General features: G+C 40.2%; 1 protein-coding gene across 1 annotated transcript in view; it reads right to left on the minus strand.

Annotated features, from left to right (window-relative positions):
* The window catches only part of map1ab (microtubule-associated protein 1Ab), a 98,223-nt gene that overhangs the window by 71,519 nt on the left and 3,440 nt on the right, over positions 1 to 23,264 (minus strand). Inside the window, exon 2 of the mRNA XM_026175173.1 lies at positions 19,100 to 19,201. Coding sequence (XP_026030958.1) covers positions 19,100 to 19,201 — 102 coding nt within the window. The remainder of the gene's footprint in view (positions 1 to 19,099; positions 19,202 to 23,264) is intronic.

Raw genomic sequence — 23,264 nt, forward strand, 5'->3', positions numbered from 1 at the left:
CCTGCAGTCCATCTGGGTCCGATATGAACCAAGTTTAGGTGGAGTTTATTTTCGTTATGCTGACTTTTCCGTACTGCGTGCTAGCTAGCATGACGGAGTTTCTATACAGCTGGGTGGGTGCTATGAAGTTAATGACGCTGAACTTTATTTTGTTCATAGGTTAATTATTAGAGTTTCCAACCGTCCCGTAAAAAACGTAATCGTCTGGTATTCAGAGAAAAGACACAAAGCTGGAGTTATTCTGTGTTTACGCTGCACAGCTGCCTCTTCTTCTCTCATCCGCTCACCCTCCCTCTCCTGATTCTACTTCAATCATGAAACTGATCAATGATCAGCTGATCGGCTTTTCTCTCTTGTTTGTTTATCGCCCACTTTGCGCCAGAAAGAGGAAACCAGCGGATGTCGCGCTAAACAACAGCAGCACGTTTAAGCTTGATCAGCTGTTGTTAGAATTTATTTAATATTAATTTCTAGTATCAGCTGATGTTGGCTGGAGCCACAGCTGTAAACCTGGTGGTCATGATATCGGTTTGGTTATGTGGTGAGAGGGAAACATGAAGATGAAACCAGGATATGTCCTTACTGAATCATCAGAGCTGTGATGGAGAAACAGGTTTACCTTTTAGTTAACATGAATGAGTTGAAGGGAAGTTGTGAACTGTTTCTGAGAGACAAATAACCCCAGGATCCTTTTTTTATGTAGCTGACAGCTGGTAACTGTGCAGGGGCGGGTCTAGCAAAGTGTTGCCAGGGGTCCATGTAGGGCATTAAAAGGGAAAAGGGGGCACAAAGAAATACTTTCTCATTCTCATTTAAAATGTCTCACTTTTAAAAAAAAAATTATCTGAGTCTTGCAACAAACAATTGATAAATTGATACATATATACCATCAGAACAGTGTACATCACTGTCACAACAGAGTTTATTTTCATTCAAAGGCTTTATGATTTTTCCTATAATGGTGGGCCAGTCTCTAGTCAAAATACCCGGGCTAATTTTCTGTCCCAGTCCAGCCCTGTAAGCAGCTCATCTGCAGTCTGGTGTTACCTACATCTTCCTATTCAGAAGGCAGAATTTCCGAGTTCTGAGTACAATCGAAAGCACCACGACTGCAGTTTTTGTGTTGGATGTAAAAAGCAGGCTAGGATAGAATCAGGCGTGGGATTTCTCTCATAGAAATGTGCACATTATTTTTTCCTTTCTATTGGTAAGTGGCACAGTGCACTTGTGGCAAGTAAGCAAGCTAGAAGACTGGCAATCTTGCTGGGTATCCAGTTACGGAAGCAACACATTAACAAGAGAATTCTGAGAAAAACCAAAGTTACTTTCCCTCGTAACTAGTTACTCTGAAAGTAACGAGTAACTTGAAGTAACTGAGTTACTTTTGATAGAAGTAACTAGTAATGTAACTAAGTTACTAATTTAAAGTAACTTATCCAACACTGAAGGCCACTAACATAATTATAAGAGCATAGAGAACAAAACTCAGAAGCACTGGGAAGCAGGGAACAATATAATACTTAACAAGGTAATCAGTTATTATTCAATATGTAAGGGGGCTGGTACTACATTGTTCTGTGGAAACAAAGAAAATAGTAAATCAGAGTGGGTGCAGTTGTAAGCTTAAGATATGTATGAAAAAATGAAATAAAAACAATGGAGTTGATTTGCTAACCTCTTTTTTACTAGAATTACTGCCAATTAACCTCTATTTTACCTTTAAGTTATTTCAAGTAAAGGTGTGACCTAATAAAGTGGTTACTTAAGATAGTTGCACTTAGTCATTGACAGGAGGTAACAGCTTCCCAACCTTTTTATTTACCACTGCAGCAGGGAGTGAAACCACTGGGCCTCAACTCAAATCCTGCTGGATTACATTTTTCTCGTGTCTCCCCCTCACATATTTCCCCGACAGCTCCTGTCTATGAAAAGAAATAAAAAAATATGGGCAGACAAGCAATTTTCCCTTAAAAAAAAAAAGACATCAGAAATGATCAGCAAAACTGTTATTTGATGTTGAGATGTTATTGAGGTAAGAGGTCACGATGCTGACTTTTGGTCAGTGCAGGTTTTTAGTACGCACAAGTGTCAGAGGAAGATGAAAGCTGTGAAGTATGGGCCACAGCTCTGGTGTGATTAGAGCTCTGAAATCTTTGTGGCTTTCCCTCTCACATCCACATTCAAAGTACCGTCTCCAGCATGAATGATCCTAAAGCTCCAACCGTACAAGCAACTAATACCGGACTGATTCTGAATCAAAAAGACCCAGAGCGATGGTATTAGAGGTTAGAGAGAGAAAGAAATAATATGGAAACTGAGGAAAGAGAAAAAGTCTTAATGCAGCAGTTAAAGCCATCACCTGCTTAGATTTTAGGTGTAAAACTATCAATTTAAATCTAAAAGGACAAAATTTGATAAAAAAGGAAGCGAGAGCTCATAAGAGGGTTGCTTTTGCTTTCAGATAAGCATTTTTTAGAGCCATTTAGATTTGAGCCATTTAGATTTGAATTTGGAGAACGTCACAATGGGACGTGAGATAATGCTTCCAAAAATTTAAAGCAGTAAGACTAATAAGACTAATGAAAGGCTGACCACATGATGAACTTTCACATTAGCTTAAAAAATGATGATTAAAAGCTCACAGCTCAAGCTAATACTTCAGAGCAGACTGAGCAATAGCAAAAGGTTAGCATTAACCAAAGTAAGAAGATTGTTTTGAATGAAATAATCAGAGATTCAGAAGGCAAAAAAACTTTAATATCTTTGATTAAATATAGCATCATTAGGAATAAATGACATACGTAACTGCCACATGACAGGGACAATTTTTTGCTGCATAGCCTACTGCAGACCAGAAACAGCCCGACACAGAATCCAACCCACAGTGCGTAAAGAGGACTCTCCATTTACATCAACAAATTGGAGTCTATTAGATAGATATCATTCAAACCACTTCAGCGCATTACATTTAATACCTACAGCATGCTCTAATCACTTTTATAAATATAACAGTCAACGGTATCAAATGCTACTGGTGCATGTGCAACAATATGTCTCAGTTTTTCCAGTTTTGCACAATATGTCCACTATCCCTCCTCTGCATGTCGAAACCATCTCAACAGTGTCGCTTTACAGTGAAGTGTTCAAGGAGGAGAGATGTTGAAGGTACACGAGTTTAAATAACTGGGGTCAACCATCCAAAGCAACAGAGAGGTGAAGAAGAGAGTGCAGGCAGGGTGGAGTGGGTGTCAGGGGTGATTTTTGACAGAAGCATAGCAGCAAAGTGAAAGCGACAATTTACAAGATGGACGAGACCTGCTATGATGTATGGGTTTGGAGGAGGAGGTGCTACCAAAATGAGAGGAGGTGGAGCCGGAGACGGCAGAGCTGAAGATGTTACATTTGCAATGGAAGTGACCAGGATTGAAAAGATGAAAAAGAAGAAGAAGAAGATTTAGTGTGAGTGTGGCCAAAGGTAAAGGGTTTGTCAGTAAGAATGCTGTAAATTGGTTGAATCCAACTACTTGCTCAGATGAGTCAGACTGATGACGTGAATAATTCTGAATAATTTCTAACACAATGCTCTCAAAAATTATGCTCTTCTTCTCTGAGATTTTTTCCCTCTACAAAGGCATCCAGTTCATCAGATGATGATGACAATGAAGCTCATCCAGTTACTATAAGCAACCGTTTTTTTCTCGTCTTCACAATGAAGATTTTTACATAATATGCAAGAATATGTAGAACAATATGTTGTAGATGATCATAAGCACAAAAACACCATGCACTTTTTTTATATATGAATTCATGATTGCCCCAGGATAATTCTATTGACTTTGGTAATTCCCTGAACTGCCATCTTTAATAAATACCAAGTTAAATTTTCACTTACATGAAATATGACTGTAATCGTTTTTTAAGATTTTACGGCAATAACATCCACTCTAGATTAATTTTTAACTTAACCCTTAAATTTTAATTTGGCATCTCTATCAGGTTAAAACAGAATTGCATCCACTTGGTTTGTGACCAGTCCTCTTGACACCACCAGCAGCCTCAGTTGCTCTTTGTGTTTATTGGTAACTATAAAACATTAGAAGACTAAACAAGCATTGGAATGCCAGCATTTTACATATACTATAGCTTTTGAATGCGGCTTAGCCTGTTTGACTGGAGCTCATTGTTCACATCTTAATTTAAAGGAACATACAGTCCAATGTTTTCCAGATTTGCACAAGTAGACATTAAACTCAAAAATATGCCTATCATTCACAGCGAGGCTTTAAAATTTTCGCACCCATTAATATCACGTTGTACCTGATTACACATTAGTGATTACACATTTTGGAGCTCTTTGAGCTGCAGATTATATCATATTTCTCAAACCAATACCAGCTAAAGTGCATCCTCTTATGGAGCAAGGTCACGCACGGTGCCTCCTTCTTGTGACCTTCAGCACGTGCTCTGCCCATCCTCAACCAGTTTGACTTTAGCCACAGTTAATCGATGAAGGTCATGCAAACCTCTTTAACATTTCATCTTTGACACCTTCAGGGTCATTAGAGCGTTATTCCACTCGGGCCCTGATGGTGAGGTTGCTACAGCAACAGTCATGAAAGGCACATTTTCCTGGGCGCCAGAGCTAACTGGCTCCACCATCAAATATGAATCTTTAATCACCCGCAGCTAACTCTCACCTCGACCACATCTACGTCAGGCGCCACAGAGATGACGCTCCGCCGTGTGTGTGTGTGTGTGTGCATACATACACAGGTCACACACAGGTCGGGCTGAGGGAAACATGTTGGAGGAATTGAATTCTCAAATGATTATGTTTGATTTTTTTTTACTGTATTCATCATAATCATGTTGAATTCATGTATGTATTTATGCATTTTTCATGCTAAGAGGTCACATTTAGATGCAGTCTAAGTCCAGTAATATGACTACCTTCATGAATTAACTGCAGTAGTTGTAAAATGACGTCTATCCTGCAGATAATTTTGGAAGCCTCTTATTAAGGATCGGATCAACTATGTAGTCTATCATGAGCCCCCCTGCCTGGGTAAGCCATCTTACTGAGCTCACCCTGCCTCTGCGTGTATGAACGTGTGTGGGAGGGAGGATCCAGGCGTAACGACTGCATTGAGTTTATTCCCACCGATTCTTTCACTTTTCTCCTTTTTCTCCGCCCACACCTCCCTCAGCAAGATTGAGCAAAGGAGAGAGAGTCAGGAAGAAACGAGGAACGTGATGCTTCACATCTCACTTCAAAGCATCTCTGGACCTTTGGGACGTTCAAACACGTTTCCCGCTAACCCAACGCACAAATTCTCACTACCTTGTTCACTGTGTTTCAGATATGTTCCTGCGTTGATGGACTAAGAGCAGCAATACATGCCGTTAAAGCTGCTCTCATTTTAAGCTACCTTCTAAAGGTGTCTCCTAAGAGTTTTGATGTGCTATTGAAACAAATGTGCCTCTATTTAGACCCTGGGAGACGTACATGCTGCCAGCTAAATAATAAAAACCTGTTTCAAAATGTTCTGATTTGTGATCTAGACACACTGTTCTTTTCCACAGTTTGACTGCGGGCATATGAAATAAGACTGAAATTAAATAATAAATAGACATACTAATCATTACTAGAGTCATATATCTCGCCTTTGCTTCACTTCATTTAGCCTAGCAGCTTTACAATGATTCCTGTTGCACAATGAAGAAAACACTTATTTCATAATCAGGCCCAAACATTAAAAAGATCAGACAGACAGAGCAGTTCAAATAATAAATCAAAGTAAGAGCTCTGATACTCGAAACTCAAACACTACAAATGACACGCACAAGTAAACTAATCAAAGAAATTAGGGACACACGCAGAGATACTTGTTAATTCTAAATAGGAGGGTTAATCAGTTTAAATCGCTCACACAGGATCCTCAGGCTCTCTCACCCGCTCCTCACCTGGGTATCTGTGTGGCAGACCCTTCGTTGTGTGTCTGTGTGTGTTTGTGTGTATGCATACAAGCTACTGCTTCACAGAAAGTGCATCACTTAAGGGCTTTTTGATTTGTCATTGTTTAAAGAGTAGGACCAGAGAAGTAGGCAGCGTCTCTGTGCAGAAATATCAAGTCATCCCTGCAGTACTCCGTTTCAACACTGGGGGGCCACTGTGTAATATTAATAGGCTGCAGAGTGGATATCTTGAGTACAGCCTGTGTTTTATAAACGTCAGCTTATAAAGTGAACCCTCAAACACCTATCATCAAATACATTGCCCTCAGTTTCTGACACGTCGTTCTGCTTTTTCATCGTGACAGGCAGATGTTGTAAAGCACACTCGAGCATCTTTTTAACTGGAAAGGTGATTGTGTTCCCTTAACTGTAAGGCTCTGTATTGAACAGCAGTGTCATCATGCTCCTACTGAATGCACCCATTAAATGAAAAGCGATCACCATGGAAAACCTGATGTAACATTTTATATGTTAGATCAATTTTCTATCTTCCATATTTAACCTCAACTGTATTACAGTAACATAAAACTTCCCAGTATGGCCCTTCAAAGATGTTTCTGAACTTCAAATACAAAAGCACTGCAGTGGGTGTTCCACTTATTTAGCAGTATAGTTGGCCTCTGCTTTCAGGAGATAAAAACAGACCTGAAACATATCTATAGACAAACAGCAGCTGTACTCTGGATACAGTAACTGTATCATGTTATCAGTGGGAATGGGTAAATCTCGTGGGTGAATCCCTTTGCATCCGTATTGTGATGTGACCTTAAGATCAAGATAAAAGGAAGCCACCCTCCTCATTTCACAAGAATGCACAGAGCTTCATAGATGTTTATTACAGAAAACAGAGTACTGTGAAGTGTGAAGACATAATTCCAGCTAGTTTTGAACAGCATGCTGTGTGATTCTAAATAATAACGGTGATTAGAAGTGCTGTACTCTTCCCATTTAATGACACACTAACAAGCAAAGCTTCCAATGCTTTTGTTAGTTCACACTTGGATATGGTTACTAATGCAACAAGGAGGCTTCATATCTAATTGTTGACAGTGCAACCAACCTTGGTTGTGGTAGCACAACCTTGATAGTTAGCAGGATCTGAATAATCCTGCAATGTTTCCGTTTTCTCTGCAGTTACCATGAAGCTCAGAACTGGTTTTGAGGGCAGCTAATCTACGTCTGAAAATATAAGTGACACCTCCATATACTGTTGTCCCAACTAGCTGACAACAGCCCCCTGGAGAAAACCGTGCTTTCATTACTGAGAAGAGACCAGCTGCTAGAGCGTTATAAGATAAATGTCCCCTCACGGTGTTTTACCACCAGAGAGTTTGGATACAAAGAAGAAATCCACCAAAAAACATTGTGCATTTCAATGGGGCTGGCAGCACAAAGGCTTATCTGGAAAGGAAAAATGGTAGTAGAGCTGTAAGTTTCAGAAACAGGCTCACATTGGGCTGCTGACTTTTTAAATGTTCTCTTAATACTTCCTTTGCTTTAAATATTTCCTTAAAAATAAATCAACTTTACGCTATTTCAATTAAGTTCATTTCAATTATATTTATATAATGCCAAATCACAACAGTCCCCCCAAGGCCCTTAATATTGTAAGGTAACAACAATGCAGTAATACAGAAAACCTCAAAAGACGATTCCCCATCAGCAAACACTTGGTGACAGTAGGAAAGAAAAACTGCTTTTTAACAGGAAGAAACCTCCAGCAGAACCAGGCTCAGGGAGGAGCAAAACAGGACGAAAGACACACTGTGGAAGACAGCCAGAGATTGATAATAACTAATGATTAAATACAGAGTGGTGTATAAACACATAGTATTTCAAAAGTCTTGAATCATACATTCCATTATATTTTGAGTTATCTCGACTTATCTTGAGTGGTCTTGATCAACACTTCTCCAGGCTTTCTGAAGGTCTTTCAGAGTTTTTTCTTTGGGCATTAACACTGACCAATGAATCATTCAAGTATAAATTGGCACCTTTCTGAAGGGATGAGCCAGCGTTACTTCTAAACGTAACCAGAAAAAATTAAATTGGGTGGTAATTTTTCATGTTTAACAATTTCATGTTTCTATAGTGAACATAATTAAATCATGTAGGATCTGCATGAAATTCAACAACTTAATTTGTTCTTGTTGAGATGACATGATGCAATCTAGTAAGTGGTCAGTTGCCTGGACAAGATCACCTGAGATTTCAAACCACAGGAAACTCTCCGGGGGAAAGACAACCACAACACAGACAACACAATGCCTGTGTATGCTATTGCTATTTATTGTGGTTTAACTTGTCAAGGACAAAAATGTAAAGAAAAGTTTGTATCAAGTATTGTAACCATAGCTTTCCTACTTTATTTGTCCAAAAACTGGACAAGTGGAGGACAAAAGGAGAAGTGGCAGACCTAAAAAAATGGCCAGAGGCAGAGCTGGAGGAGATGACCTGGTCTGGACATCTCTGTTGAAACTACTGGAAAAGTGATGAACTGAAATTGAACTGTAAACAAAAACATATAAAAATGAATACAAATCAAAACAAAAACTACAAAACCAAACTGAACTATAATTTGTTTGTCCCTGGCACACCTGCAAACAGCAGTCTAATACTTTAACTTAAAAGGACTGCAAGATGACATCTTGACAAAGCAGAATATAATCGATGCACCCTGTTGACCTTCCTACATCTGATCAGAGAAGCGATTGGCCCTCCCTCGCCGTATCAGCTCATTTCCAAGAGCAGCCCACAGGGTAGCACTACTGCCGATTTCCAACAAGGGAAATTTTCCATCAACCCAACGAAATGTGATCTCCACATCTATTTCTGCAGTGCAGCCATTGGATTGCTCTGCATCAAAGTGCTATTGATTTAGCTTGTTGTCCTGCACTGAGGAAAGGATGGTGGGATAATCAGGAGCAGTCAATACTCCCAGTTTCCATCCTCGGCCCTCTGGTCTCGGTGGCCACAGTTTTCAAAAGGGATGAGGGACTTTCAGTGATCTCCCTTATCAGTTGTTTGAAAGCACGCCATTGCTTTTCAGCACAATGTACAGCATGTAAGAATGAATAAATGGTTCTTTTTATAAACGTAGCCCCTAAATACTACAGACAGTCTCACAAGGATCCTGTAGTCAGAATTAAAAATACACTCCCTCTACACATGGTTAAGCATTGAGTTGTATCTGTTGATATCACAAACACATGAATTCATCAACAACAGGGAGTTCCACACTTCTCCTTCACCTCATCTCTTTTCCAAACAAGAAAAAAAAAACAGCCATACACTCAGTGTGTTTACATTCTTTCATGCACCGTGTTAGTGATCAGTGCTCACTTTGAGCACATGGTTTACACAGGAGATGGCTTTGCTAGATGTGTGTTATGATCTGTGAAAAGAAAAAGAAATAAGGAGCCTTTCCTCGGCTCCCTTAACAATGCCGTTCCTATAAACAGTCTCTGCAGAGTCCTGAGATTTAGGAGACGGGAGAAAACACAATCTGAAGCTTAAAGGTACAGTGTGTATATTTAACAGCTAGATGCTTTTTCCACTGAAGAGATACCATATTACATACATTATTACATGGATTCTTTTTAAAGGAAACCAGGTAGCAATTCGTCTGGTAGGAAAGTCTGAGAAAAACACCATATTGCCAAAAGTATTTGTTCAACTACCTTGACACATATATGAACTTGAGTGCCATCCCGTTCTTAATTAAATTAGGGTTTAATATGAACCTTTGCAGCTAGAACAGCTTTAGCTCTTCTGGGAAGGCTTTCCATACGTTTAGGAGTGTTTATGGGAATTTTTGATCATTCTTCTAAAAGCACATTTGTAAGGCCTGGCTCATAGTCTCCATTCTAATTCATCCCAAAGGTGTTTTGTCAGGTTGAGGTCAGGACTCTGTGCAGGCCAGTCACGTTCTTCTACACCAAACTCACTCATTCAAATCTTTATCTTTAATCTCTGTGAACTGGTGTCATGTTTAAACAAGAAGGGGCCATCCCTAAGCGGTTCCCAAAAATTTAGGAGCATGATATTGTCCAAAATGTCTTGCCTTTCCTTTCACTGGTACTAAGGGATCGAGCCCAACTCCTGAAAAACAATCCCACTCCATAACCCCGCCTCCACCAAACTTTACACTTGGTACAATGCAATGAGACAAGTACTGTTCTCCTGGTAACCACCAAACCCACACTCGTTCTTGAGTAATACCACTTTGTGTATAGTACATTTATATCACTACCAAACTGTTCTCAGTCCAACACGAGAGGGAAAAAAGTAGCGTAGTTTATGACTAAGACCTCTCAGTGAAGGAGAGGTGGTCAATAAATTAAACAACCAATAAATAAAACAAGGATCAAACCTCCGACTGTACCTATGCTTTATCTCTCCTCTCAGAGAACTAGAGGCCTGCTTGGTTTTTTGGGGTTTTTTTCTGGTCCATAAAAAAAACATTTTTTTCTATATAATATATTAGCAGTATATAATACTTTATATGTTGCAAGTTAGGATTCGGGGGGATTGGGGTCTTTTGTTTGTTCTGAGTCTAATCCCTAATAATAAGTCATCCTTTATTAGTTTTAGAGAAGTATTAGTTTCTTTTTTTTGTCTTCATAATAAAATTGAAGAATTGAAGTGACTGAAGTTTTGAAATAAAGCTACAAACTCAGGCGTGCTGAGGGTATCACCGTTAGAAAGAGCGCCGGAGCAGGTAGAAAGAATGCCTTCCTTCACATTTCTTTCAGTTTTATGCTAACATTTAAGCCACATCAGACTCTGAACAAAGTCATACTTTTATTTTTTTAAATGTAAAAATACTGAGTGTGAGAAAAAAAATCATTAGTTGGTTCATTTTATCCACTTTGCTTCACAGGTGGGCTCAAATGGTGAAAATGCCATCCATGCTGTATGTTTTTCATTTGAAAAATATTAAAATCACTTGTAAAAACCTAAAGTTTAAATAAAAGCATTTTGTTAAGTCAATGAACAGCCTTATTAAATAATCGAGATTACACTTAATGACTAAAAATACTGGTGATTATGTTTTTTTGATGTATTTGAGCACAACTTCTGCTGATTAGTTAGTTGTGGTTTCTAAACTCTTTCACTTCCACTGATTTGTTGCAATGGCAGCATCCTATTACAGCACCACGCTCAAATTAATAGAGCTCTTCAGAACGACCCATTGCTTCACAGTGTTTGGAAAAGCAGACTGCATAGCTAGGTGCTTAACTTTATATACCTGTACCAATTGAACTGAAAACATTGAATTTAAAGATTAACAAGTGTGAACAAGTGTAGCATAGCAACAGCTGTTTTAACATAACTGACACATCACTAAGACTCAGAGCACAATAAGAGGATATTGAGGGTATGCAGTGATAAGATAGTTCAGGTGCAAGGTTTGTGGATAAATTCTGACAATCTCCAAAGAAAACACAACTTACAAACATCCAGTGTGCACACAAAAGGATTCAGCAATGCATCCACGGGGACAATGTCTCTCAAATCAATGACAGTTAGAGTCATAAATCAATACTGCTTCTTTCAATACAATATGACTGCATTCAAGATGCATTCAGTGTCAAAGTAACACTGACATAAATATATCCAAAAAAGTGCTGGGGCTCGCTCGGGCCACTTCGGAGGTGGGGTGCCCCCGGCCTCTCGGCCTGGGGCTCGGTCACTCAGGCACAGCTGGCTGCCGGCGGAGCTCACGGGCGCGTCACTGCAACTCCCCCTGGCTTCTGCTCCGCGGCTGCTGAGTGAGCCCTCATCTGGGACTCTCCTCAGCTCTTACTGGGACAGTGGCGCGGCTGCCCCTCTGTTGGTCTTCCTTGGTCTCTTGTGTTCTGGGGGCCTCTGGATGTCTGGAGTTTTGATCTCCTTGTTACGTCCCTCTGCAGCTTCTAATCGTCTCAGTGTTTTCAGCTGGTGCTAATTGGCCACACCTAGTCAGGTGTGGATAAAAGCATACCTGAGGGAAGCTTTCCGGCAGTGCACTAGTCTTTGCCTTGGTGGCACCAGCCATTTTAGCCAACCTGGTTTTCCATTTTAGGATGAAACCTCTTCTCACCCACACTCTGTTGTTCGTCTCCTTTTTTTTTTAATGTTGCGGCTTTTGAGCCGGGTCGTAACATAAGTGGGGGCTTGTCCGGGATAATTGAAAAGGGAGTTCTGTGTTGGATTTGGTTTTTTTTGATTATCTCGCTTTGGCACCTTTTAGAGATTCATAACTTCCCAGTTAAGGTAGGTGAGTGTCCAGCTGAGCTTAAGTTCCTCCTTCGGGCACTCTTTTGTTATTTTGCCTTTATTGTTTTTGGAGTAATCCTGGGTGGGGATTAATTCTCTGTCGGGGGTAGGCAATTCAGGGCTCCGGTCGCTGAAGTTCTGCCTTTAAAGTTGCCTCGAGCCCAGCACGCTCCAGAAGATAGGTAGGTAAAGTTTGGTGTCTGTGTGTCTGTGTGTGTGTGTCAGTGTCAGAAGGTAAGTTGTTCGGTTACCATTAATTGTTGGCTAGCCTGTGAGAATTGGCACAGGTGTGTGTGTGGTGGGTTTTTTTTTTTCAGGCTGGAATGGCGTTCCAGTTGAATCAGCTGGAGCTGACGAGCACTGGGCCTACATCTGTTGGTGAACAGGTGTCCAGAGGCTCGTTTATGAGCAATAACATCCACCTGGTTCCAGTTTTCTGTGAGTCCAGTGTTCATAGCTTCTTTATTGCATTTGAACGCATAGCGACTGCACTGCAATGGCCTCAAGACATGTGGTGTGTGATGTTGCTATGTAAGTTGACAGGTAAGGCTCAGGAAGTTTGTTCTGGTATATCTATGGAGGACTTTTTAGTTTATAAAAAGCTTAAAAGTGCTGTCCTCAAAGCCCATGAACTCATACCTGAAGCCTATAGGCAGCACTTTAGAGGTTTGGAGTTGGCACAGGGCCAGTCCTACCGTGACTTTGCCAGGGAGAAGGCAAAGCTCTTTGATAGGTGGTGTTCTGCAAGCCAGGTTAACGATGTGGGGTCCATACGTGAGCTTATGCTGGTGGAGGATTTTAAAAACTCGGTTCCTGAGTCTATTTCTTGTTATTTAAGTGAGCAAAGGGTTTCCACTCTACAGCAGGCTGCCATACTGGCGGATGGGTTTACCCTAACTCATAAAACAAAAGCGGTGGAATGTGACATCCCTTCTCACGGTAACACATCTTGGAGAGCTAGGAGGGAGCCAGCTAACAAGGCTGAAAAAGTTGTGGTTTCAAGACCCAAAACAAAGCTTTGTTTCTTGTGCCACAACCCTGGACACCTCATTGCTGACTGTTCGAAATTGAAACTCAAACGGAAAGCCGACTCAAAGCAAAAAGTGCCTGCTTTTCTCAAAGCAGGCTAGTCGTGGTTCTCAAACCGACCAGGTTGCCAGGCCTAGTAAAAGGCTACACTTGGAGCATAATTGCTCAATAGTGTCATGTAGTCAGTGTGAGAGGTCAACTAACCCTGAGCTGCTGCTGGTTGACAATGTCCCAGTTCCTCAAAATGACCTGCAGGTGGACAGATCGTGTATAACACCACCACTCAGACCTGCACCCCTGACTGACAAACATGCCTGTACCCGTGACCTGAGCAATCGTCTGAAACCTGTTGCAGTAAGGTCTTCTGACTACCTGCTGTGTTCTCCACATGTGATGGCTCAAAAAAGCCCTGGCTATCACATGAGACATTGTTTTGAGGGTCTGCGGCCACCCTCAGTAAGTATTTTGAACCCATTGAGATGGGGTTGGCAGCTTCCGCGGGCAATGCCTAACCGTTGCTACGCGGTTTGGTAGGTGGAAAGCCTGCATTTCGTCCTGACACGGCTATGGACTCACTTTTGGTTATTGTGATTTGACAAACCATGGGTTTGCATTTATGGGAGGGGGTGTTACAGCCCTAGCAGGGCCTCTCTCTCCTGAGGGTGCCTGTGTGGGCGTGTCCCACTACCTCCTGCCTGAGATGCCACCTTTCCCACCGGTACAGCTGATTCCCATCAGCAATTAAGGGTATTTAAGCCCAGAGCAAGGTGAGCTCTGGGCCAGAGTGCCATTTTGTGTGGGTACAGCTAGTGAGCTGAGTGTTTGCGGTGGTTTCCAGCGGTTTCCAGCTAGTGAGCTGTGTATTGTGGTTTCCAGCTAGTGAGCTGTGTATTGTGGTTTCCAGCTAGTGAGCTGCGCTTTCCTTTTGACTTTTTGCCTTACTGACCGACGCCTGAGTTTTGTTTGTTTCTTTTATGGTGATAACGGCTTGTCCGTCTCTTTTAGTTGAATTACTTCAATAAAACTGTTTTATTTAACTGTTTTGCCTCCCTGACTCCTTTTTCTGACCCGGTCACTTTTGTTACTTCCCCCTCCCTGCCTAGACCCCTCAGGGGAACGTAACACTCCTCCATACCTGCTTCATGCCCTGGAGGACGGGGCTGTGGCTCCCCACACTCCCTAGCAGATCGTTACATGGAGAAACCTTTGGAATGCAAGCATGCTGATCCACACAGGTATGCACACAGGTGTACACACGGGTATTCACAGACGCGGACTACAGCTTTCTTGGCTGCTGCCTCAAAGCACATTGTGCGCTGTCTATCTTGCGTGCTGCACAATATCATTTATTATTTAGTATCTACTGATATCTACTGCTAGCTAGTTTATTGTGATGGTGCTGTTTTTTTTATTATGTTGCTCTTTGTTGTTTGCTTTCTCTTCTGTTTTTTTTTCTCCATACAGGTGACCCAGGTGTTTTGTTTTTTTGTTTTGTTTTTTTTTCTTTCTTCCCCCCCTTCTCACCATCTCTTCTCCCCTTTGGTTTTCTTTCTCTCCCTCTTTCTTTCATGTCTGTCCCGCTTGTAGCAACTGAAAATAAAATAAATTCATAATTATAATAAAAGTCAATCAAATGGACCAACATGGCAAGGCCATGATGATCCACTTGGTAAAATAAATCCGCTTGGCATCTTTCTTGGCCTTAAGACAACAATTCTGATGGCTAAAGATCCAAACGGGACACAAAAAAAGAAAAAAAAAATATATATATATCCAAAAGAAACAGGAACTTAAGCTTCATATGTACTTGTCATCCAGCGTTCAAAGCTGAAACACTGTTACACGTGCAGCAGTGGTATTAACAAACAGCAGCTTTAAGTCTGTGAAGGTTCTCAGTCATCCAGGTCATCGTAGTCAAAGGAGCTTGCAAAGAAAAGCGTCTGGACTTCTTTAAGTTACTTGAAGACGTTTCACCTCTCATCCGAGAAGCTTCTTCAGTTCTAAGGTCAAATGGTGGAGAGTCCTTTTGTCCCTCTGTGGGGGGTTTCTCCCACTAGGTTTATATCTGGGACTCTCCACCATTTGACCTTAGAACTGAAGAAGCTTCTCGGATGAAAGGTGAAACGTCTTCAAGTAACTTAAAGAAGTCCAGACGCTTTTCTTTGCAAGCTCCTTTGACAGCAGCTTTAAGCACAAAAATAAGGTGAATCACACCGATTCAAATGAGTGGAGGAGTCGTTCCTTAGAGTAACCCTTTAAGACAGACTGCATAACAGATGGTATGAAAGACAGTAATGTTTACTGTTTCACAGGAATTCCAGTGTTTCCTTTGAATGTGTTCTCTTTGTTTAGCAGTTGTCTTGAAAAACGCTGTGTCACTTTCTGCTGACTGCAGCTCCTGCTTAGCATTTGCCACCTGTGCAGTTTTGCTGGTCTTTCTTCTGCATATTTGTATATGTTTGATCCCTTCAGGCTCTTACCTGGAAGATGATTGAAATAATTCCCAGTTCAGCATCCACTGCATGCTCAGCCTGGGCTCTGAGCCTAAAGTGCTGCATTATATAGATGGGTGAGCAAGCACTCTCTCTCACTCTAACACATGCACACATACATCTAACACCACAGGTCCACAGCTCTCTGCAGAGTCGCTGTGGTGATTATAGTCACCGCACAGCTTTGATGCAATGCAGATAAATTAAATGCCTACACGATCAATAGCTCAAATAATTACAATAAAAATTGATTTCTGTGACAGTAGTAGTTTGATGTGCTTTGTTATCATTTAAAATCCTAATAATGAACTAATCATGGTTAGCAGTAAGGTAAAAACTCTGAAATGATGTAAATTTTTACCAAAAGATCTCAACATATCATTTTTTTAGAATAGAATAGCCTTTATTGTCATTGTACAGAGTACAACGAAATTGGAGTGCCACTCCCTTGGTGCAAGTTTCAATAATAAATATAAATGTAAAATATAAAAAGTACAAAAAAAAAACAAACAACCGTAAGTACTCAAACAATAGTATGTACAATATATACAGGGATAGCAGCATTAATATAATCAATGTAATTAAAAATACTTAAGTAAATAGGTTAGGCAGGCAAATAAAGTCATCCAATTCAAGTAAGTGTCACTAAACCTCAAATAAGCCTTAACCTAAATTTATTTTTTTTATCAACAAATCTGAAGCAATATTAAAGTGGTCCTGTTATTCTTTTCCTTTTTTGCTACACAGAGGGCTGTGAACCATATTCTTATATTGCTTCACATTATTTTAAATTTTAGACAAGGATAACCTGAGAAAATATAAAATGCAATTTTGAAATGATGACTTTATTCATTAAGGGTAAAACTATGCCATCTCAATCTGATTTAAGTCCAGACTTTAACTAGGCAACTCCAAAACCTTTTGGGGGGTTTTAGCGATTCGGAGGCAGACTTGCTGGTGTGTTTAAGATCATCGCCCTGCTGCAGAACCCAAGTGTGCTTCAGTTTCAGGGCATTAACTGAGAGTTGTAGATTGTACTTCATGATTTTCTGGTAAAGAGCAGAATTTATGTTTCCATCAATTATGGCAAGTGGTCCAGGTCCTGAAGCAGCAAAGCAGCCCCACATCATCACACTACCTGTTGGTCTCTTTTCATGAAATGCTGTGTTAGTTTTACACCAGATATAACGCGACTCAAACCATCCAAACTGTTCAACTTTTGTCTCGTCAGATCAAACCACCAACCTTCCGATTAGTAGATGACTTGCTCTACCACCTGAGCAATTCCAGTGAGCTCCTTAATGAGCCGACTGTGCGCTCTTGAAATAGTTTTCGTAGCCCACTCCTGGGAAGTTTCACCACTGTTCCAAGTTGCCTTTGGATAATGGCTGTCATTGTGGTTCACAGGAGTCCCAAAGCCTTAGAGATGGCCTTGTAATCCTTTCAGGACTGATAGATGCTAATGACTTGTTTCTCATCTGTTCGTGACACAATGTGTTGCTTTCTGAGATCTTTTAGCCTACTTCACTTTGTCACACAGGTTCTGTTTAAGTGATTTCTTGATTTAACAGGTCTGGCAATAATAAGCGCTGGGTGTGAAATTCAGTGCATTTTAAAAAAAAGATTTAATAAGGGGTAGCAATTACTTTTTTTTACTGCACTCACTGTATACTCTCAGTGTATACTGTCAGTAAGTGGACACTTAATTATTGTCCACTTACTGACAAATAATGAGGTCTTCCCATTGTGATTATGATGATTGGGATGAAGCTTTCCATGTCTGCTGGGGGCATGGAGCTAAAACAGCTAATTTCAAAGATGACGGACAGGCCCAGCGTGAGATAAATAACATTATTTTGAAATGTGAATCGTCCAAGGTTACTCTAGCAAAGTCCAAGAATAAAAATATGGAGTTGTTGTTAGTATAACAGACCCCCTTTAATGATCTAGGTGCGTTTGGCAGCTTTGAATGATAGCATCTATTGACCGGATAAAGAAAAAAATCCATAAACTGAAAACTACACACTAGGGCTGGGCCATATCATACCGTTCACGGTAATACCGGTATAATGTTGGGCAACGGCAAGAAAATGAAATATCGCGATAGGATATGGGTAAAACGCGCATGCGCAGTGCCTTTGTTTACATACGCACATGAAAAGGGCACGGCGGCGAAGGGCGAAAGCGGGTCGTTGAATGAAACGGATGAACCAGAATTGGTTTGTAAAAATGCTGCAACTTCAGTGGTGTAGAACTGGTTTTGTCCGTCAGATAGACAACAAAGCACAATTTTTGGTAGAGCATGCTAGTGGACCGTCGTTATTACCGTGTTCTTTGGAAAATACGGCACACTTAAAATCAATCCTTTGATTTTTCTGAAAATCGACAGAATCCTGTGTGCCTTATGTATGAATTCTGGTTGTGTTCACTGACCTCAAAACGATTTTATGTCGTACACGGCGCTCGAAAATCCGTCAAATGTTTTAGTACGACTTTGCTAAGCTACAAACCCGCACCGCTTGATGGATTGTCGGAGCATTATGGCTATATTAGGCAGGAGCCTCGCGGAGTGATACGTACGGTGCTTCAACATAATATTACCGTATTGTGTGTTTATAACCTCTTTTTAAGTTTTGTGGATATTATACATGGTTATGCTGAGGATATGTCGGGAAATTTCCACTGGAAATGCCTTTTGGTTAAACTGTCAGCAAGGAATTTGCATTTGCACTGTTACATTTTTATATAACTTTAATGCAAAAAACAGCTGCTTGTTTAAGTGAAAATGCATTGATGGGTTTTTTGCACTAATAAAATTGTGGAGTTGTAAAGTATTTTGTCTAGTGTCAATTATATTGTCGGTTATATCGTTATCGCAAATTTTCAAATCTATATCGTGATAAATATTTTTGGTCTTATCGCCCTGCTCTACTACACACAGAATGCTCAGTGGTGAACAAATAAACAAAGAAGGTCCCACTTTGTCAGTCACTGCTAGCCTAAAATCCATCCAGAAACACACAGAAACCAAAAAAGATCTTCACTTGATTAAACTGAGCACATCTACAAAATATCACACAGGTCGATAAAACACTAATGATTTATTCTGTATTTTATATCTACTTGCATTCAGTTCAATTCTTGCTAAATGTTGACTTTAAAGACTGGAGCTACATCGTCACGATAATACAAAAATATACAAGATAATAAAAAAAGCTTCATTGTTTAGAATGTTATTCAGAATACGTTGCTGGTTTCTGTCAAGTCATCTCCAGGCTCATAAAGAGCCACATCACACTGACCTCTGACCTCGGAGGAGAAGTGGGCAGAGTGGCGAGTTATAAACAGCTGCAGCTGCTGATCAAGGTCGCAGCACTTGAGGTCGACGTCCCAGGATCGAATTCCTGCCAGGAAGAAAGACAAAGATTGTTCAAGGACAACGTGATGCAGTGAAGCACAGGCATTGGTGAAACTAAGCAAACTTTTCTGAGCCTTTCTTTTATCTGTGTACTTGAGGTAACCTTTTATCAGATGCTGCTGTCGTGTCTTGTCTTTCCTCAACTCGCTTTCTGAATTCTGTTTGGGTTTTGGGGAAGGTCAATGACCTGAAACCACTTCATATGTTCAAAATGTCCAGAAACTCAAAGCATCACGTGCTTTTCTCATTTCAGAAATACTAACCTTAAAAACCAGTGAAAGCACATTATATCCACAGCAGTATTACAGCCTGTGATGACTTTTAGTCAGCTAAAGGTTTCTGACATGACATCATGCACACATTGCTTGAAACTTGTCCACTATATTGGATGTAATACATTTTTATGAGAGTGTGAACAGGGTCTTATTCACTTTACCCTAAAAGTGAATAAAATGCCATTGTGTCACATGTCCAAAATGGCAGACGAGTTAATGTCACATGGCTAGTGGTCAGTTCTGTGTGGTAAAGGTAGATGTGGAAGCTAGCTGCTCAATATTGATGGGTCTAGCCTTGATTTTGGTTTTGGTGATTTTATGAAGGTCTTTTGAACAGTTTACACCCTGTTGTATGCTAATCTGCCTCATTTGTCTGGTGAACACTGTAAATTAGTTACACATAAGGTGAAAATAATTCAGAAATCCAATCCGTTCTTAGATTTCTTTAAAGCTCTGAGTGTTTGTAAAACCATCGGTGGGCTTATTAATTGTAATTGGAAGCCACAGGACTTTGCCTAGAGTTGGATATCTGACCAAACTGAGTAGAATAAGAAAAATCCCACGATCGCCAAGCTTTAGACGCCCTCTGAAAAGATGGGGTAACATAACAGAGAAATGAGCATCTCATCACACCTTTTCATTTAGGCTTTCATAGCTGACTAGCTATGACTGCCTACTTAAAATATGGTAAACTATCTTTAAAAGATTCTGAGAGTACAACAAGACAAATAATTGGTCTTCTTCTGTAACCCTTTCTAACTTTTGTTATGACATTTAAGAGTAAGCAGGAGTTCCTGTATTCTCTGGTCTTACAGGTCAAAAAATAAACTGTTCGGGCAGTTTTGTGTTTGTCAGCTATGTGTCTGACAAACACTCACCATTACCTGGCTAATCCCATTCCTACAGTATAGCTTGTGATAGTAGCAACATGTCAGGGGTAGGCTAATCTAAACTAAATCTATATTTGGAAAGAAAGAGAGAGAAAAAAATCCCATTACTCCAGCAATGCATGTGTAAGTCTTTCTTTGTAAGAGCACAAAAATCCAAAAGGGGCCACTTCCATGAGAAAAAACAAAACAAAACAGTATACTGAACATGTACATGTACTGCTTGTCCATTTTTTTCCCATATGGGCAGAGAGGTCCTTGAAGAAAACCTGCTGAGATTGATCCAGTTAAGTTCAAGACTGAATCTTATTGACTCTTCAGTCCTTTGAATTACAAGGCTCCAGTGCATCTGGCTACTAACCATGTGTTAGCTTGTTAATATGTGTAAATGGAGTGTTGATGGCTTATAACAAAAAAAGGCACGCTTCAACAGACAATAGATATCAAGAAGGTACTGAGCAGGTACTGCATTATTATCAGATAATCGGGGCAGCTCTCTCTCTCCCTCTCTCTCCCTCTCTCTCTCGCTCTCTCATCGTCAAACTTCAGAGGGAACTTATGTCAGATCTCATCCAGCAGGACGGAAACCAATGCACACGCCTCTCTCATCTCACCCACTTCTGGATTCCTTTACTCACAGCAAGAAATTAGATTTAAATTTTTTTCCAAATCCATACCCCTCTGCTTAAATGCCCTTAACAGAGTAGAAAATGTTCCATGACTACAGACTGCAGCCTGTGCACAGAGATGCTGTATCACTCTTACTGTTCTGTCTTTCTTTGCACTACCAGATGCATAAAAATGATAACCTTCTAGAGGCACAATATTACATTTTCATCACAATCCCCATGACAACATAACTGTTGGCATCGAGAGAAGACTAAAGGACAGGGCAAATTATGATAATAACAAAGGCCTTCTTATTTTTGATCGACCCATCATAGAGGATGACATCTGTCAGCAAGTTAATAGAGTCAACATTTCAAACACTGTAATTAGTCTCACACATTAATGGCTGTTTATAGGCAAGAAAGGATTCACCAGTTTCTGCATATGCTGGCGTGAGGAGTTCCAGTCGAGTACATTTTTAGGCGTTTCTAAAGAAACCTCCTTTGTGTCTGTGCAAAAAACAGATGTCTGGATATGACGCTGCAAAATACGTAGGCAAGGAATACGATCTCTGGTACTGGAAGCTTTCTGGGTTTGGCTTCAGTTTGTAGTTCACTTTTAGTTTGTATTTTACTGATCAGCCACGTTTGAACAGGTTTTTGGTTGCATGCAGGTAAAACTGTCAATGTGGAGAACAAAAGAGGAAAACGCTTTTGCAGGAATGCAGTCTCAGAACCATCTGCTGTAAACTGACCAATTTAGCTTTCTAATAGCCTATATTTAATATCTGAGCAGCTGGGGCTGAAAATTGCCTGTTAGGCCTCACCTTGCTGATTGAAGTCACTGAAGTGGGCGTCTCGATCACGTTTGTGTTACTATTTTGTTTGTTTTAATGGAATTATCTGTCAAACAATAATAACACTGAAAATAATAAGAGAAGTTTGTGCTTCAGCACTGGAGAATGAAATTCTACAACATTATTATCTGTTGCTTAGCACTGACTTGTGTATCTGTGCACCGAAACCACTCAGTTTGCCAGCTAACGTCTCAGCACTCCACCCTCTCTTCCAGTGTGAAGAGTTGCTGCTTGTATATCACAATAGATTTGATATTTTTGGGTTTTGGTTTCCCCACATCTTTGTAACAATAAAATAAATCATTAATTTAAAAACCTTAAAAATATTTACTTATTTACATATCTATAAAAAGTAATTCGTTAACTGAACCCATTCACAAGTTCAAATAAGTCACCTAAACTAATGAGAAGCCTGGCTGGACTGACTTTATACATGCAGAAGAAAACCTCTGACTTCTGGTTGTCGGCATCTGCTCAAAGTGAGTCTCTCAGACAGTCCACGTTAATTTCAAATAAATTACTTATTTTTAAAAACGAACAATGCTCTTCATCACATGGATTGTAAGTTAATCGTACCTGTAGTTCCTAATCTTACTGTATGTAAGGTCTTCTTGTGAAACCTCTCCAAGTAAGGCATAGTTTTCATTCCCATGTTTAATGAGTGGCATTAAAATATCCTTAATGAGGCTAAAATTATGAATTAAACAGTTCAGCACACCGCAGGAAATGTGAAATATAAAATAAAGTCATTTGGTTTAGTCTTGTCAATGTGCAGAGTCAGTAGTGGGTTTATGAAAAATTCATGTTCATCTGAATAAGACCTTAAGCAGAGCACGGCCAGTAAAGCTGGCCAACAACCACCCTGTGTACTCTGGGAATGTCCCTATAATACAGTGTTTGGAGCTGCAGCAGGACAGGAGAATGGGAAGGTTGTTAAAGGCTAATAATAGCATAAAAACAACATATAGTTTTTGAATGAGTCATTTACTACACTATGTGTAGAATATTTCCTCTTTCCCCACTTTGAGATACGGAGAAAGGATTATAACTGCTTAATGCTGCAGACTGCCTACAGGTAGGCTTTATAGCAAAGTTTTTCAATAGTGTCTAAATGAATCAAATCCAAAATATGAACTTGCAGTTTTTTTCCAGCTCGCAGCACATTTGAAGAAGAAATTATAGAAATGAAAGGATTTAAACAGAAAAGTTGGGCACTGATTCTGATGTAATAATCATTAAGCTGAGCGAGTGGTCAGCTTGTGTTCAATAATAAATACAAGTTGTTTCATGAACTACTGAAAGCCTTAATACTTCAATATCACAGGATATATAATTTTTTTTAAAAGCCAGCCTCAGTGTTAACTTTCAAAGCACCCATGGGCAGACTGGGGGCCAATAACCATCACAATCATACCTAACTAA

This window comes from Astatotilapia calliptera, chromosome 7, assembly GCF_900246225.1.
Source record: "Astatotilapia calliptera chromosome 7, fAstCal1.2, whole genome shotgun sequence".
NCBI classification, from domain to species: Eukaryota; Metazoa; Chordata; class Actinopteri; order Cichliformes; family Cichlidae; genus Astatotilapia; species Astatotilapia calliptera.